General features: G+C 40.6%; 2 protein-coding genes across 2 annotated transcripts; both read right to left on the bottom strand.

The window, feature by feature from the left end:
• Positions 1 to 278: 278 nt before the first annotated feature.
• On the bottom strand, positions 279 to 5,868 carry fam76b (family with sequence similarity 76 member B). Its single transcript, XM_073479958.1, has 10 exons — positions 5,370 to 5,868; positions 4,479 to 4,543; positions 4,329 to 4,383; positions 3,670 to 3,825; positions 3,404 to 3,588; positions 3,181 to 3,231; positions 2,995 to 3,072; positions 2,773 to 2,908; positions 2,590 to 2,691; positions 279 to 1,367 (listed from the first exon to the last, which is right to left on the bottom strand). Exons 1-10 carry the CDS (start codon positions 5,454 to 5,456, stop codon positions 1,278 to 1,280), a joined length of 1,005 nt encoding a protein of 334 aa, XP_073336059.1. The 5' UTR covers positions 5,457 to 5,868; the 3' UTR covers positions 279 to 1,277.
• Positions 5,869 to 7,133: 1,265 nt separating this feature from the next.
• On the bottom strand, positions 7,134 to 13,889 carry mtmr2 (myotubularin related protein 2). The gene is made up of 16 exons (XM_073480148.1): positions 13,657 to 13,889; positions 12,358 to 12,460; positions 12,237 to 12,260; positions 12,052 to 12,118; positions 11,817 to 11,911; positions 11,624 to 11,722; positions 11,353 to 11,457; positions 11,182 to 11,265; positions 10,951 to 11,100; positions 10,674 to 10,862; positions 10,394 to 10,579; positions 9,918 to 10,124; positions 9,739 to 9,831; positions 9,544 to 9,657; positions 9,181 to 9,357; positions 7,134 to 9,070 (listed from the first exon to the last, which is right to left on the bottom strand). Exons 1-16 carry the CDS (start codon positions 13,734 to 13,736, stop codon positions 8,906 to 8,908), a joined length of 1,938 nt encoding a protein of 645 aa, XP_073336249.1. The 5' UTR covers positions 13,737 to 13,889; the 3' UTR covers positions 7,134 to 8,905.
• Between the last annotated feature and the right edge of the window lie 947 nt (positions 13,890 to 14,836).

The raw sequence follows: 14,836 nt of genomic DNA, 5'->3' as shown, positions 1-14,836 counted from the left end.
CGTCCTCAAGTAACATTATATTAATTGATATTAATAGTGAGTGTATATAACATGTTTGACAGCCTATGGATCCAAAAATGACATTTTTATTTGGGAGGATTCTTACCAGAGTGCAATCTTCAAACACACATCTTAGTATTGAATGTTTGTTGTACATATTTATAATGTAAGCACCATGTTTTAACCAAAGACTTTATACTACTATATCATAACTATATTAGGTCCCAAACATTTAAAAAAGTTAAACAGCTATATGTTCAATAAAAACAAGCACACAGTAACAGTTTAGCCAGTTTTAATAGTTTTAAAACACTTGGTTTGGAAAAAAGTACAAAAGTGATCCTGGACGCCACAGTATGAAACCAGCCCAATAATGCAAGGTGACAGGTGTGTTCCTTTAAAAAGCATCTTCTACAGACATGTTAATTTCAACTGGCCTTACCATACACATACTGTACTCACTAAAACACATACAAGCAATAGTTTAAATACAATGGCTGACCCCAGTAATACATTTACAAGTGATTCTTAAAAAACTAATTACAAGGAGGGGAAAAAAGAAGTCCGACCACAATGCCAACCGGTGTCTGGCAGTAAAATCATGCAGTATTACAATCGTTCCACTAAAGAGAAACAGCAAAAATCTGACAGCCTTTCAAAGTGTTCATTGGTTGTTTTATGAATTGTTACTGAGAGAGTACTCTACTGTTGAGCAGCAGCTCAGTGGTCACCCTTCCCACGTTTGCATACATTGTAAAGTTGCGCAGGGTCTCCATTGAGGAGAACTTGTCATCCACAATCAATTTAGAAAAATATAACTAATCACTATTGAAGAAAACCCCAAAATGTGGGATATTCTCTTAGTATGTTGTGAGGAAATAAAAAAGCTAAGAAATACATTTGAATAAATAAAATTGCATGACATCCATAAAAATGAAGTGGATACACTGAGTCGACAGAATGCTATCCACATATGCACACCATGCTTTTAGTTTTGGCCCGGCAGTGTTAAAAACGAGGGCTCCATCCTCCACCTCCACCCAAAGTCACATCCTAGGATCCAGTGGAAAAGTCGCCATAAAATATCTAAAATATGTTGACATTTAGAGAAAGGTTTCTTTGATTCAACGATTGATTTCCATGTACAACATGGTCTCTTGCTTTACCAATTAAGAAATAATCGATGTAGATGGCAATGAGGAAACACAGGAGGGAGACTTTCACAGTGTTACAACAATGAAGCCGTTCTGTGTTGTTACCCGCTGGCCGGCCTATTGTTAGGGCAGCAGCAGAGAACTTCCTGTCCGGTCAAACTTTTTTCCTTTAGAGAGGGCAGCCACTTGTTTCATCAGCTCCCTGTTCTTGGACTGAGGAAACAAATGATTAACTGTGTTAGAAATGACATGCATCATCCTGAACTTATTTTTAACACCTTAGTGTGGTATCACAATGCATAGCTACATTGCAGTTCACTTGAAATGGCTGTGATTTTAATGGCAGTAAGCACACTAGCTGGCTTTAGGACATTACAGTTTGAAAGAAGTTATTACAATCACTTATGGTAGCCATCATTCATCAAACGCTACAAGCTACATGGGTTTCCTTCAACTGCTGACTGTACTTATATAAACCCATCTGGTGCGTCAAAGACAGAGCGCACATAGACCACATCCACCACAGAGTCACACTTACAAAACAACCATAATGAAAATTTACCTCTACAGAGTTTGACAGGAAATGGCTTAAATGATGCACCCATTCGTGTCCATAACAACAGACTGAAAACTTACGCAACAAGTGATTCATCCGAGTTTCACACTAACACATACATGGCACAAGTGTGATACAGGACCAGGCACTGATGATATAACTAATAATAATACAATGTGTGTTTATATACAAATGAATGTTGTACTTGAAACAATAATCTCAGGAAGGGAGATTTAGATGGGACTAGCTTTGCTTGAGGGTATCTGTACTGGGCTTTTAAGAGCAGATAAAATAGGCTGGTATTAGTTAGCTGGTGTTAGTGAATGTGAGAAATGGCCAGGCTTTAGTAATGATTCTATTACAACACCTCATTGGACCCGGCTCATCAGAACATTTGGATTCTAAACTTCTTCAAACCCATATGACCTATAACATTGTACAAAGTATATATAAAAGTATTTATAAATATAGAAATGAGTAGTTTGTAAAAACTTGGGTAAGACAGCTGCTGATTGAAATTTGATGTGCGTCTATTTGTGCTTTGACAGTTCCAGTGCTTGGAGAGGCCGAAAGAGACGCAAGATACTATATTATATTGTTATACGACATTTGTTTTAATTAATTAAGTTTAATTATATTTAACATTGAAGGAATCCCACGTGTGGGGTTTCCAAGGTTAGTGAATCTTGATTCAAACTGTGTCATAATTGTGCAGCCCTACAGTAAATACAGATTGTATGTTTTTGAGTGCAGACTGATCATTAATTTTTTTTTTCTTTTTACACCGCCAGTCCTGCACCAAAATAACACCAGATCTTTCTCACCAAATATTCTACAAGCACTTTGCGACATGTCACTTGTGCATATGTAGTTTCCTACCTGCTGTAGCTCCATAGCATCTTTGTGTGATTTCTCCATTTGGTTCATCTTCACTCTCATGTTGGACTCCTGGTACTGAAAGTCGGCTTTCAGCTCTGTGAGCTGTAGAAGAATTTAATAATCAATACTTCAAAAAAACGTAAGAAAACCAACAGTGATGACTCATTATTGTCGAGGTGCTACCTTGCGGTCCTTCTCCAGAATGGTCTGATCCCTCTGCTGCAGAAGTCTCTTCAGTGACATCACTTCCTCTTTCAGCTGGCTGATGAGGATGAAGTTGTCTGTTCCTCCAGAATCCATCGACTGGGTGATGGAACTACTGTTGGGAGAGAAGAAAGAGCTTGAGGCCAGGAGAATAAATGTGACACTTTGTGCTTTCCCAAACAATTACAATACTTATTGTACCTGTCCCCGTTGGATGGCTTCATCTCCAGTTTTGGTTTCTTCTTTGGAGTCTCCTTCTGGATTGAAGACGATTTATGGCTGCAAAGAAAATCAAAACGTCAATGTACAATTTGTGCCTAACAAGTCAATTGATGCTTTGTTTTCTGATGTATATTAAGTGGTTCAAATGAAAAGGAAAAGTTTTACCTCTGCTTCCACAGTCCCTGCTCCTGCTCAGGACTCAAGCTCCCACTCAGCCTGCGAATGATAAGTTAGCTGTGAGTTGCCTGGATCCAATTATCTAAGTTCATTACCACATAATGGCACAAAACAGACACAAATCTCTTCATTATTCTGTGCTAAAAATCAACAGTCTGGCTCGGCATCGCAGGCACTGTGAGGGGGAGAAGTGACACAACAGATGACATACTTGTGATGAGAACTGCTGTGTCTGTGTTGGTGGTGGTGGTGATGGTGATGAGGTCTGGAGTGGTGGTCTTTCTCGTTCAGGGAAGAGGAGTTGGAGGAGCCGAAGCCCTTCCTCTGCTCCTTGGTCTTCTGCAGGACACGGCGATAGGACAGAGTGCAGAGCCAGCACAGCAGTTTCCCATCCACCTGTAAGACAGGTAGGAGCCAGTGGTTCATGAGACTCGCTTTAACACACCTGCTGTCAAATTATGTGTGTACGGTTCATACCTTTCTCCTGCCCTCTTCCTTGCGGTCGAAGGCGCACTGCTGTTTGCACTGCTCACAGGTCTGTGGGGGTCCATATTTCTTCTCTGAGTTAGTACAACGCTGGCACTTTGTCCCAATAAAAGCCGCAATGATGTTACAGTACTGGCAGGGTTTGGGCTGTAAAGACAGACAGAAGATGTGATGTTAGAGAAATTTAGACAAGAAAAATAGCTGGAATTTTAGTTGAAACCATTAAAGAAAAAAATCCAACGAAAGTCATAAACAGATTTTATAGAAATAACAGTTTTGACATTATGACATCCATATTTTGTGTTGCAGATATCAACAGAAGTTAGCATGCTATCAAGCTAGCCCTAGCCCATCCTGTAAACAACAACAGTCCCTGGGGATCCGTACTCCCATCCTGGACTGCTAAATGCATGGCTAATTGCGCTAACTAACTAGCTACAGTTAGCAGCAGTTAGATATTCTGCTGATTTGCAGCCCCCTATTTGTTTTCAATATGAATTCAAGAGGAAGCCAATTCTTACATATTACACCTCTAAGTAAGCATTTTCATGCGAGAAGACAGACACACACTAACATGTGATATGTGCGACTTATATGAGTGGATGGAAATCAGAGTAAAAGGTTTATCAGGGAATAAACTTGGTACTCACGGTTCCAAACTGTTTGACATTCTGGGCACATTTCTTGCAGATTGTATTGGTTTTGCTGTAAACAATAAACAGGGGTTAACATCCAAAGAAGTTCACTTTATTAGCATAAATAAACACTGAAATTCATCAGTGGGGGTGAATATATCTCACCTCTCCTGCTGGAACTCAGATCTGCAGTATGTGCACTTCACTATTGGATGTGCGATGCGACACTCCTGTGGTGACAAAGCAAAGGAATGTCAGTGTTCTCGTGAGCGTCTGTTGGCAAAGGCTGCTGAATAAATTCCAAAATGGACACATCGGAAAACAAGCTGTGAAATATAACCACAATCTCGATGTTTGTTGTAAAAACACCTCGTGGCTACAACATCTGTGGAAATGCCAACACCTGATTATTTGGGTGAATGCAGAAAATAAAGACTACCATGTGACTTTAACTGCCATTCTCTAATATTTGAAAAACCTTGATAGAGAAACTGCACTATAGTGACACATCAGTTGACCTTGTGCTTTAACTATCCTGTGCAAAAATATTATGAGTGTTCAAAGGGATAACTCTTTCCACTTTGTATATATAAAAGAAAAATCAGTGCACACTTACAGTGAGGCAAAAAAAATGTGGGAACAGAGGGCTTGTTATTGCATCAAGGCTCTGAGACTGCCCCCTCTATTAAAAATGTCTGTTCCTCAGCTGCAGCTCTACATCTGAAGCTCCACAAGAGCAACAAGTTGGCAAGTATGTGCACTGACGGCAGTGATTTTAGTGCTTCGTGAGTCCACATTTAGCAGGTGGCGTTATTGTGTTATTAACGTTACTCTTGAATAAACAACATGGTCGGGAGGAATGATCTAAACAAGGCTGGTTACTGTACCAGCGCTTCCAGGTTGGAAAGATAAACCCCTGTTACATAACCTGAGCCTGCCTAACTTGCCGCCCGTCGTTACACCATCACATCCAGTCGAAAATAACACTCGGACACTTTCACTCTCTGGATTGTTTGTGTCTTGTTTGTGGTCACACACAGACACAAATAACGTTACCTTGCACAGCTGCTGGCCCTGCGACAGCTCCTCGAAGGGGTACCGCTGGTTACACTTCGTACAGGCGTACAGAGCCGATGTTGCCATTCTCGCCCAACTAATGTCACCGAGCTAGAAGAGGTTAGCGGAGTCCGGCTGCAGACTGAACGGATTAACGGCGCCGTTTCCTTTCTAGCCGCTTGCTAATTGAGAGCTAAGAACACACACACACACACTATGTTGGCATCCAGCGTTAGCTAACGTTAGCTAGCTCGGCTAGGTAGGGCAACACAGAAATAGCTTAGCTGGAGGGAGAAGGCGAAGAACAATAAACTCAAAATATCTGGTAGCTCTCACTGCTCGGACGTTAGCCGCTCAGACTAACTTAATGTCGATCGTTGGTGACGCGGTCACATGGGCAATCCGCTCATATAGATCTGGCTATTTCTGTTAAGTTTCCACTGTTCTCGCCAAGAAATGTATTTTCCTGTTTTCCTTCTCTCTTTTTTGTATCGACGCCGTCGCGTCGTCGTCATGTAACCGGAAGTGGCTGAGGGCTCCCAGAAGAAGAAAGGAAACCTATCGCGACAAAACATCCGTCCGCGGGATTCACATTTTGAAATGCGCAGAGCCAATCACATGTCCGGATTCATTCAACACAGCTCCACATTCTGGATAAACATGTCATTAATTTATGCAGTTTTTAACTAATTTGCTCTCTAAATTGACGAATACACCAACTGGAAGTTCAGCCATACAAACACTGGACACGTATGTTATTATTCCACCAGGTTCGACTAGTCTTGTGTCTTTTAATGTGTAATTATTGAGTCATTAATGACACATTTTTTCATATTCTTCTGAAGTCTGCTAATTCTTAAGTTTCTACTATGATGACCAACCATGCTTCAGTTCAATTAAGGTCCCGAAAGTCACAAGATAATCACAAGTCGGAAAATACATTTGCAACATCTTTTAAATCCTACAGTGCGTGGCCATGTAGATAAATTACCATTATTTTTCATTTTTTGATTCATTAAGGAAACAAACCATTAGTGCCACTCTGTTTTTACAGTACACATACCCGTTCATTCCATACATGCAGGGTACTCATAGGCCTATTGTTGATTAATTTGTAGTATTTAATTTATAATTTTGTCTGTGTATGGCAGAGCTTTTGTGCACATCAGCCTGGCCTTTCCAGACAAGATATGTTAAAGAATGTAGCTACTATAGTATCATACTGGGTCAATGTTTAATGTCTAGGTTAGCACATCATGCTTTTCTCAGCTTCCCCTCTCCCATCCGTGTGTGACTCCTTGGAATCAGTTGCTTGTTAATTAAAGTTGCATTATGTAAGAATTTGAGTTAAAGTCATTCAAGTTAACGCAAGTTATCAAGAAGTAACAGTTTTGACATTATGACATCTTTGTATTGTGTTGCAGAGATATCTACTTAAGTTAGCATGCTAACCAGCTAGCCCCGACCCATCCTGGTCCAAAGCTCCTGTGCTAGCAGTGCAAACACCAACATCCCTCTGGTACCCGAGCCACAAGCAGGGGCTGCTAGCTGCACGGCTAACAAAGCTAACTAGCTAACGGCAGCTACAGTTAGCAGCAGTTAGTTATTCTACTGATATGCTGCCCACTCTATTTTTAGTTTTAGATACGATTTCAACAGGATGCCAATTCTTACATATTGCACTTTTAACAAAACACACCCAGGGTATGAATGTGTGTTTTCATTCAAACACCTTTTTTAATAACACAATACAAACAGAAAAAGTTGACTACTTAATATCAGCACTTTTATTAATTAAACATTTTGACGTTTGACAGGACAGTTTGACATTGCTGTTGCCTGCAGTTGATCAATTTCCAAAATCAAGTTTTGAAGCAATGACATGAATACAGCATTGCAGTGTCATCTGAACCGTTTGGAAAAACAGTCATACTTATAGTACTTAGTCATACTACAACTGTACATATTTAAAGGGCAAGAAATAAAAACCAAAATAAAAAGCGGCAGTACAACTTAATTTTAAACAGGCAAAAACTAAGAACAAAAGTCAAGGGAAGTATCTTAGTGTGTAAAGGATGCCTTACAGGCAATTTAAGGCTATAAGTCTAGTATTTATGAATGAGAGTTAAACAGCTTGAATATGACTATGCTAATGTTAAAGCCATTGCGGTCTAATATTACACTCCAGCACAGTCACACTGTAAATTTCAGACTTCTAAATCACTTTCATATTTCTTCAAGGCACTCTTTTTCTTATATTATGGCAAGACCATATTCATAATTAAATATAATTAATGCTAGTGTAACTGGGATTCTGCTACCATTTGATACCCTAGATACTGAAACCAGGGCGTAGTGTTCACACCAGACTAATGTGACAAACCGTACTGACTCCTTGAATTTGAGTCCTGTGTTTATTGCAGAGGAAAGGATAACTAACACCGTATTTACTGTTTGACCTTGGCGTTTAAAGGCGTACACATATACGCGCACGTTTTGCTAGTGTTTCTCCCAATCAGCTATTCACAGCAAGGCACAGATTAGTTCCATTATTAGTTGCTGCCTATAAATTAATATTGGCTGACACTAATCTGTGAGAAATATTCACACACAAACATTTTGAGTACATGAATACCAACTGGAAATGAACTATTGCATATTCGGCGTGGCTTATTAATATTGCATGGCGACATCTCTGATCAATGACATGAGTGTGACATGAGTGCGTTGGTGATCCATAAATATAAGTCTGGACTAAAAGCATAATAAATAATGTTAACTAGTTAGAAAAATGAAACTTACAAAACTTGTAACTCACTCAATGAGCAAAATGCCATACATGACACATATGCACTCGTAAACAAAAAAAAAGATATTTGGTCACAACAATCTAAAACTTGTGGAGACAACGCACCAACATTTTTTAATGCACTCTATGACTATTTCTTAATATTAGAAGAAGCTAACATTACAGCCCTTTAGCTACATTTCTGATTATTTAACAACTCCCAAGCCATTTAGTTTTGTTGTCGTACTATATGTTTGAGCTCAACAGAATTTTTGCAGCAATGTAGATCTTCACAATTGGTTCAACGGTATTGCTTCAAATCAAGATCTAACAAACATTTGCAGTGTAGAGGAATGAAGTGAGTGTTCCTATAAAGTGTATAAGGCGTATATAATTTACCCGCGTAATATTTTAGTGTACTTACAAAAACGATCAACACTGATTGTAGGTAGTTTGATATGCTAAACAGTACTCACTATTCCGCATACATGTCCTCTTAACCGTGGAGTACAATATGGCTGTGGTAAAGCAATCTGAGACAGACACTCTTCTTTTGCAAGCAGACTCTACATGACCTGTGAGAGATGCAAATACAGTGATCTGCTCAATTTATGTGGTAGTTTATGAACGCGGTGTGTCAACCAAAGAGGCAGTTTGGCGCGCAGGTCCGGCCTACTGATTACTACTGTATGGCACCTTCTCACAGGTGAGATTCAGCTTCTGCGACCGCCATGAGGGTCGACCTGTGTCAAACGAAGGTCTGCACCGGAGTGATGGAGCGCGTGGGGGAGCCCGCCCGTTCAGAGGAAGAGGAGGCCGAGCGATTAGTCACCTCTCGCTGTAACTCGTCCACTCTCTTCTGCAGCTCGGCACGCTTCGCCAACAGCTCTTTGTACCGCTGATGAACAGGTTCCTGGCCAAGACAAAAACATGTTTAAGGCTCAAGATTAACGACTTAACTGTAGCAAGTATGGAGTGCAGAAAATCCTCTTTGAAAACAGGTCTTCAGACACTTTAACATACCTGAGGTCTCATGCGAGGGTTCCAGCGAATGTAGTAGCCAACCCAGAGTTCCAGGTGACGTAAGCTGACTGCAGGGAACAGCACATGGTTGGAATAGTTCACATACAAAGGATTGGTAAATTCCTCCAGCTGGCTGTTTATGTACGACCACAGCGACACTGTCCTCTTGGGAATCTCCTGTCAAATAAAACATGTAGTTTTCATGATAAGATACATTTTATTGATACCACATCAGGGAAATTCATCTGTAACAGCACCTAAAGTGCCAAAAGCGGAAGGAAAAAGTGATGAATGAAAGTGAAGCAAGATAAGGACATGACAAAAATAAATCTTTTTTCAACAGAAACCGCAATCATGACTTACTTCCTTCAACCTCTGCTGTTCGCTGTTGCACAAGAATGTCCCAAACAGGCAGCTGTACAGGTGGTCCAGGATGGTGACCAAGAAGTATTCGTTGAACTCAAAAGCTGCAGGAAACTTCAAGAAAAACAACTTCATTAGTGTCCTTGTTGTTATTCTGGAGAATTTTTTCACACATCAGCAACACTTATGTCTTACCTGCCGAGTCAACTGCCACACACAGTCAATGAACTGAATGAAAACAGGTGAGCGGTCTGCGTCTGTGTGGTTCTTATCCCCATGACCGATACGCTTAAAGACAAGACAGAAGAAGAGAGGGAATCAGTGATGCAACTGGACAGGTACCTTGGTACCAAAGTGCATTAAAGTTTGTTTACCAGCTGGAAGCGGTGACCGAAGCTCAGCCACTCCTTCTCGAGCAGCACCTCAAAACCGCGGATGGTGCGGTAGTAACCGTCCAGCATGAGCATGGCCAAGGACGTGAGCTGGCCTGTGCGGTCCCAACCATCACTACAGTGCACCACCACCGAGGTTTTCCCGGACTCCACCTTGTCCGCGACCCGCAGTGCTCCTGCCATGATCAGCTACAAACACACATGCCTTGTAATATCATTATGTTACTTTTACTTTATATTTTTTGGCACTAGTGTTAGCATTTACTCCTTCTCCACTCTATATTTTCTACTCTATTGTTTCTTATTCTTTTGTTATTGTAATTTCTGGTAAAAGAATTTCTTTCAGGATTAATAAAGTTCTATCTAACTTCATTTTACATACAACAACTTGGTCAACAGGCTGAGAATCCTCATTCATCTCATAGTCCACAGTCGCAGTAATGCATTATTAAGCTCACCTTGATGTGCTCAAGCCAGTGCGTGGACTCCAGATTGGAGAGCCAGCGGGAGTCCTCGATGTTGGGGTAGACCACATCCTTCAGCTTGCGGAGCGACTCTCTCATCACATGGATGTTGTGAATATCCAAGAACACCAGCTCAGCATTTTGATACGCATCCTCACTTTCATAACCACCACCTTTCATCTGAAGAAGAAAAAAACAAAACAAGTCAAGTCAGGGTAGGAAAGATGTTTTTTCTTTTTTAAATATTCCTGTTGTTAATTAAGATCTGCAAAACCTTGTTGGCAGCAGCGTTGACACTGGGCCTGGCATCAAAAATGAAGAGTTTATGAGACTGAGCATTAGCGTCCATGATCGCCTGGAGGTATTTCTCATCCTCTTTGCTGCGCTTCCCGTTCACCCCGACCATGGGCTGACTGCAGCGCGTCACCGTCGCCTGGCTCTCTGGATGGATCCATGACAACACCTGAGAGAGCATCACGTCATATTACCACAGGTGGTCAAACACACCAGCTGCACGGGAGAGAATAATGGGATTCATGTTAAAGACTCACAGGTATCCGTCCCTTTGCTCTGAAGGCAGCCACTCTCTTCAGCTCTTCGTCCGGTATGTTGACAGGCACCGCCAGAGTCGAAGGGTAGGTGTCACAAACCTCATAGTGATCGTTTACTTTTGTTATCCTCCAGCTTTCATTGGGTATACCCTTTAAAAACATGCAAGCCACCCATGTAACAAGCTTTCTCTACGATTGAGCAAAGCAGTTTGATCGTGTGATTTCAAATACCTGTCTTTTGTATTCTGTGACAGGGTCGTACACCTTCCATCCATTTTCAGGAAAGACTTGCCCGTATTCAAAGGCAAAGATTGGCTGTGGAGAGTGGGAGAGAAACTTATCAGTCAGCGCAGACAGTGCAGAGCTTTAGTGTAAGGGACAGTGTGGCTGAGCATCACTCACCAGCCCGTTGGAAACAGGAAACGCAAATTTCATCAGCACTTCGAAAATGGACTTCCTGAGTGTGTCCTCCATTTGCTTGTGTGCAAATCGTAGATTACGCATATCCTGTGCAGAGCAGCAGGTCATGGTCAACTCAGGGATCATCAGCAGTATACGAATATGATAGTAAAGACACAACACGCAGGAAGTGGAGGTTCTTGTGATTGTAAACTTCTGATTTGCCATATAAAACAAGTGTAACTATACTAGACCATTACCAAACATAACTCACCTTGCAAACCAGCCCATAGGACACATCACGGCTTGCATTTCCAATCTTTTCCACACGACTCACCACCCCGAGTGGCAGGTCCAGCACAAACGCTGGCTCCTAGAAACCAAACGATATCCAGTATTAACAAAAGAAATGATTCCTTCAAAATATTTGCAGTGCTTCTTTAAAAAAAAAAGTTCACTAAGCATACCCTGTCGATGCATTTGAAGAAAAGTCTGTAGTTGGTAACTGTCACTGTTCCCCTCATTGCTCCAATGAAAGGACAGAAGTAGGTAATATCTTGGGCTGAAGATTAAAAAAGAATATTGATTTAGCATAATATGGAAAATGTATTGTTTTAGTGTGGTAGAAACTGCCCTGCCTGCATACTGATGCAAGCAAGCTGTTTTGATTTGAGCTGTGATTGCAGCAAAGAGAGAACCTACCCATGTCTTGCACCATTTCATTTGGAAGTAACTGTGGTTCCTCTTTGTCTGAATCTCTGAGCACCTTCTGGAAACATTACACAAAAATAAGAGCTGAACACTGAGCAGTCTCTTGACCTGACCCATCATAAAACATTATTCAAAGACACGTGTTGGTGTAGTATGTAGTTCAAAAGATAGCTTACCTTAGCAGTAGCTTTGGGCTTAACCTGAGGGTGCAGAAAAGAGGAGAGTCATGTTTCGGTCATTATCATTAACAATTAATAAAGCAGCAGGATCTTAATGAAGTACTTGCAGGATACTTACCCTGAGCTCTGGAGAGAGCTCTGCAGAGGTGGACACAGAGTCAGAGGACATGGCTGAGGGTGGCTTGGCCTGGGCAGACCGGTCAGAGCGAGAGGTGGAAGTACTGGTGAGAGATAACGTGACAAATGATCAGAGGAAATACTTTGTCTGAGTAGGGTGTAACTGCAGCTATTCCTCATTTCAACATTTTATGAGCGGAGTAGAAGCTTTTTTTTAATGTTATTTAGACTAAGTACACAGACTAGTGCTTAGTTCTTTATTTATTTGTCACTTGAAAATTAATAATCAACAGTCCTGATAATCAATTATTGTGAGAGTCATATAGCAAACTACAACGCCAAGCAATATCTGCTGTGGTTCCAGTATAGGGCTGCTAATGACTATAATGACTAGGATAACTAATGATTATTTTCATTGTCATCTAATCTGTCAGTTATATTCTTGATTAACTGATTAGTTGTTTAGTCTATAACATGTCATAAAATTGTGAAAAATGTCAATTAGTGTTTCTCAAAGTCCAAGATGACATCCCCGAATGTCTTATTTTGTCCACAACCCAAATGCATTCAGTTTACTGTCACAGAGGAGGAAAGAAACCAGAAAATGTTCACATTTAGGAAGCTGAAATTGGAATTTTTTTTCTAGATTATCAAAATAATGTATTTAGTGGTCGACACAAATCGATTAATCGTTGCAGCTCCAGCTTCTCAAACATGAGCACCTGCAGCTTTTCTGTCTGATAAATTTGTCAGTTGGGTATTTGAGTTTTTTTCACAGCTCCTCGGGCAAAACAAGTCATTTGAGGGCGTCACCATGAGCCATAAGAAATTCTGATGAGCATTTTTTTTTTCCATCATAATTTTGTGGTGCTTTGTAGTCCAATCGATTAACTGACTGGTTGAAAACATAATCAAAAGCTCAGTCGATAATGTAGCTACTAAGGATTTAGCTGTTTTGGTCAGGCTGAGTAAGCAAATACACGACATTACCTCGGACTCTGATACATTCTCAAAGGACATTTGTTGTATTTTTCACCATCTCACAGTGTAAATTACTCGTCAAGGCTTCACAGGGACAGCAGCCATTATATGGTGCCCTAATTTACTGTCAACATCAGTGGTCGTTTCATGACAGTTTGTTCACCAGCTTACGTTATTGGTGGTTTAACAGTCACTTCTGAAAAGTGTTTTAGGATTAGACATGGTCATGAAAAAAATAAAACACAAACAGATATCCTCGTGTTACTTTGAAAACTTTTATCTAGCTCTAAAAGCCGTGTGTTGTGGTGGGATTAGCTACCTGGACAATGAATCAACACTCGGCTGTCGGGAAGAGGAGCGCTTCGAGCCCAAACTGTCGACGCTCCCGCTCTTCTCCATGTTCTCCTGCCTCAAAGTATCTGGATAAACCGCAGTGTGCGCTGGAGGACAGTGTATCCTGTGAAGAATGTCTTTAAATCCCCCCTCGGACTACTGTAAATCCCCACACACAAAAGGAAGCTGCCATCTTTTCCCAGCAGTCTCCCAATCCCTGTCACAAGGAAGCGAGTGTCCGACATGGCGCCCCCTGCCGGCTGCCTCGGACATCGACCTGTGCCATGCCGCCTTCACTGCTCCTCTGAACGCCTTCGTACAATATGTTCCACCCGTTTGTTTTGAAACGGCGGATAATATTTCAAAAGGATAACCACGGGTTGCAATGCACTAAAAACTGAGCAACATCATATTCCTGCTTATTTTCTGAAAACACCATAAGTACACATCATAACTTTGTACATCTTTGCAAGGTCTCAAAGTTCCCAGTTCCATGATATTCAGTAAATGCGACATCTGTATGACTTCATTGTTTTAGTTTTTTGTATCCACTTGCTGCTGGATTACTACTACTACTACTACTACTACTACTACTACTACTACTAATAATAATAATAATAATAATAATACCACTACTACTACTACTAACACTACTACTACTACTACTAGTACTAACACTACTACTAAAACTATCACCACTACTACTACTAATAAAACTACTACTTCTACTATTACTCAAAATGTGTTAGGGTTTATGGGATACCAGATTCTTATTCTCTATCTTATTTGCATTCAAATATTAAAGGTTGAATGTGTGTATTTCATAATTTTTTGGTTTATCCCGACATTTTTAAGAAAGCATATCATTAAAATGAATTGTGATAATTAGTTCAGTGCGGCATCCAGTGCTGTACTGGCTAAAATGTCCAATGTAAACTGATAAAAGGTGAATAAACTCTGTTTACAGAGACTGAAACATAGTTTATTCACCTTTTATCAGTTTACATTGGACATTTTAGCCAGTTTTAGACACTCATTGTGAACACACTTTTTTAACTACCTGTCCACCAAGGCCTGTGGTCTTGGGTAATTCTGTCATCCACGGAAAACATTGAAACAATTATTTTCAGTTCTTGTGTTTTGTTTTTAATTCCTCCATATGTATA

This window comes from Pagrus major, chromosome 13 (assembly GCF_040436345.1).
Source record: "Pagrus major chromosome 13, Pma_NU_1.0".
Lineage (NCBI taxonomy): Eukaryota > Metazoa > Chordata > Actinopteri > Spariformes > Sparidae > Pagrus > Pagrus major.
The sequence above is the reverse complement of the archived record's forward strand: the minus strand, read 5'-3'. Positions and strand labels throughout refer to the sequence as shown.

What these genes read in the sequence shown, in the direction of transcription:
- mtmr2 (XM_073480148.1), bottom strand. Translation starts at nt 13,736, where the DNA reads ATGGAGAAGAGCGGGAGCGTCGACAGTTTGGGCTCGAAGCGCTCCTCT. An exon ending in AGCTCTCTCCAGAGCTCAGG is followed by an intron (nt 12,261 to 12,357) that starts GTAAGTATCCTG and finishes CTGCACCCTCAG; the next exon opens with GTTAAGCCCAAAGCTACTGC. An exon ending in TTCCTGTTTCCAACGGGCTG is followed by an intron (nt 11,266 to 11,352) that starts GTGAGTGATGCT and finishes CACTCTCCACAG; the next exon opens with CCAATCTTTGCCTTTGAATA.
- fam76b (XM_073479958.1), bottom strand. Translation starts at nt 5,456, where the DNA reads ATGGCAACATCGGCTCTGTACGCCTGTACGAAGTGTAACCAGCGGTAC. An exon ending in ATGTCAAACAGTTTGGAACC is followed by an intron (nt 3,826 to 4,328) that starts GTGAGTACCAAG and finishes CTGTCTTTACAG; the next exon opens with CCCAAACCCTGCCAGTACTG. An exon ending in AAGCCATCCAACGGGGACAG is followed by an intron (nt 2,909 to 2,994) that starts GTACAATAAGTA and finishes CTCTCCCAACAG; the next exon opens with TAGTTCCATCACCCAGTCGA.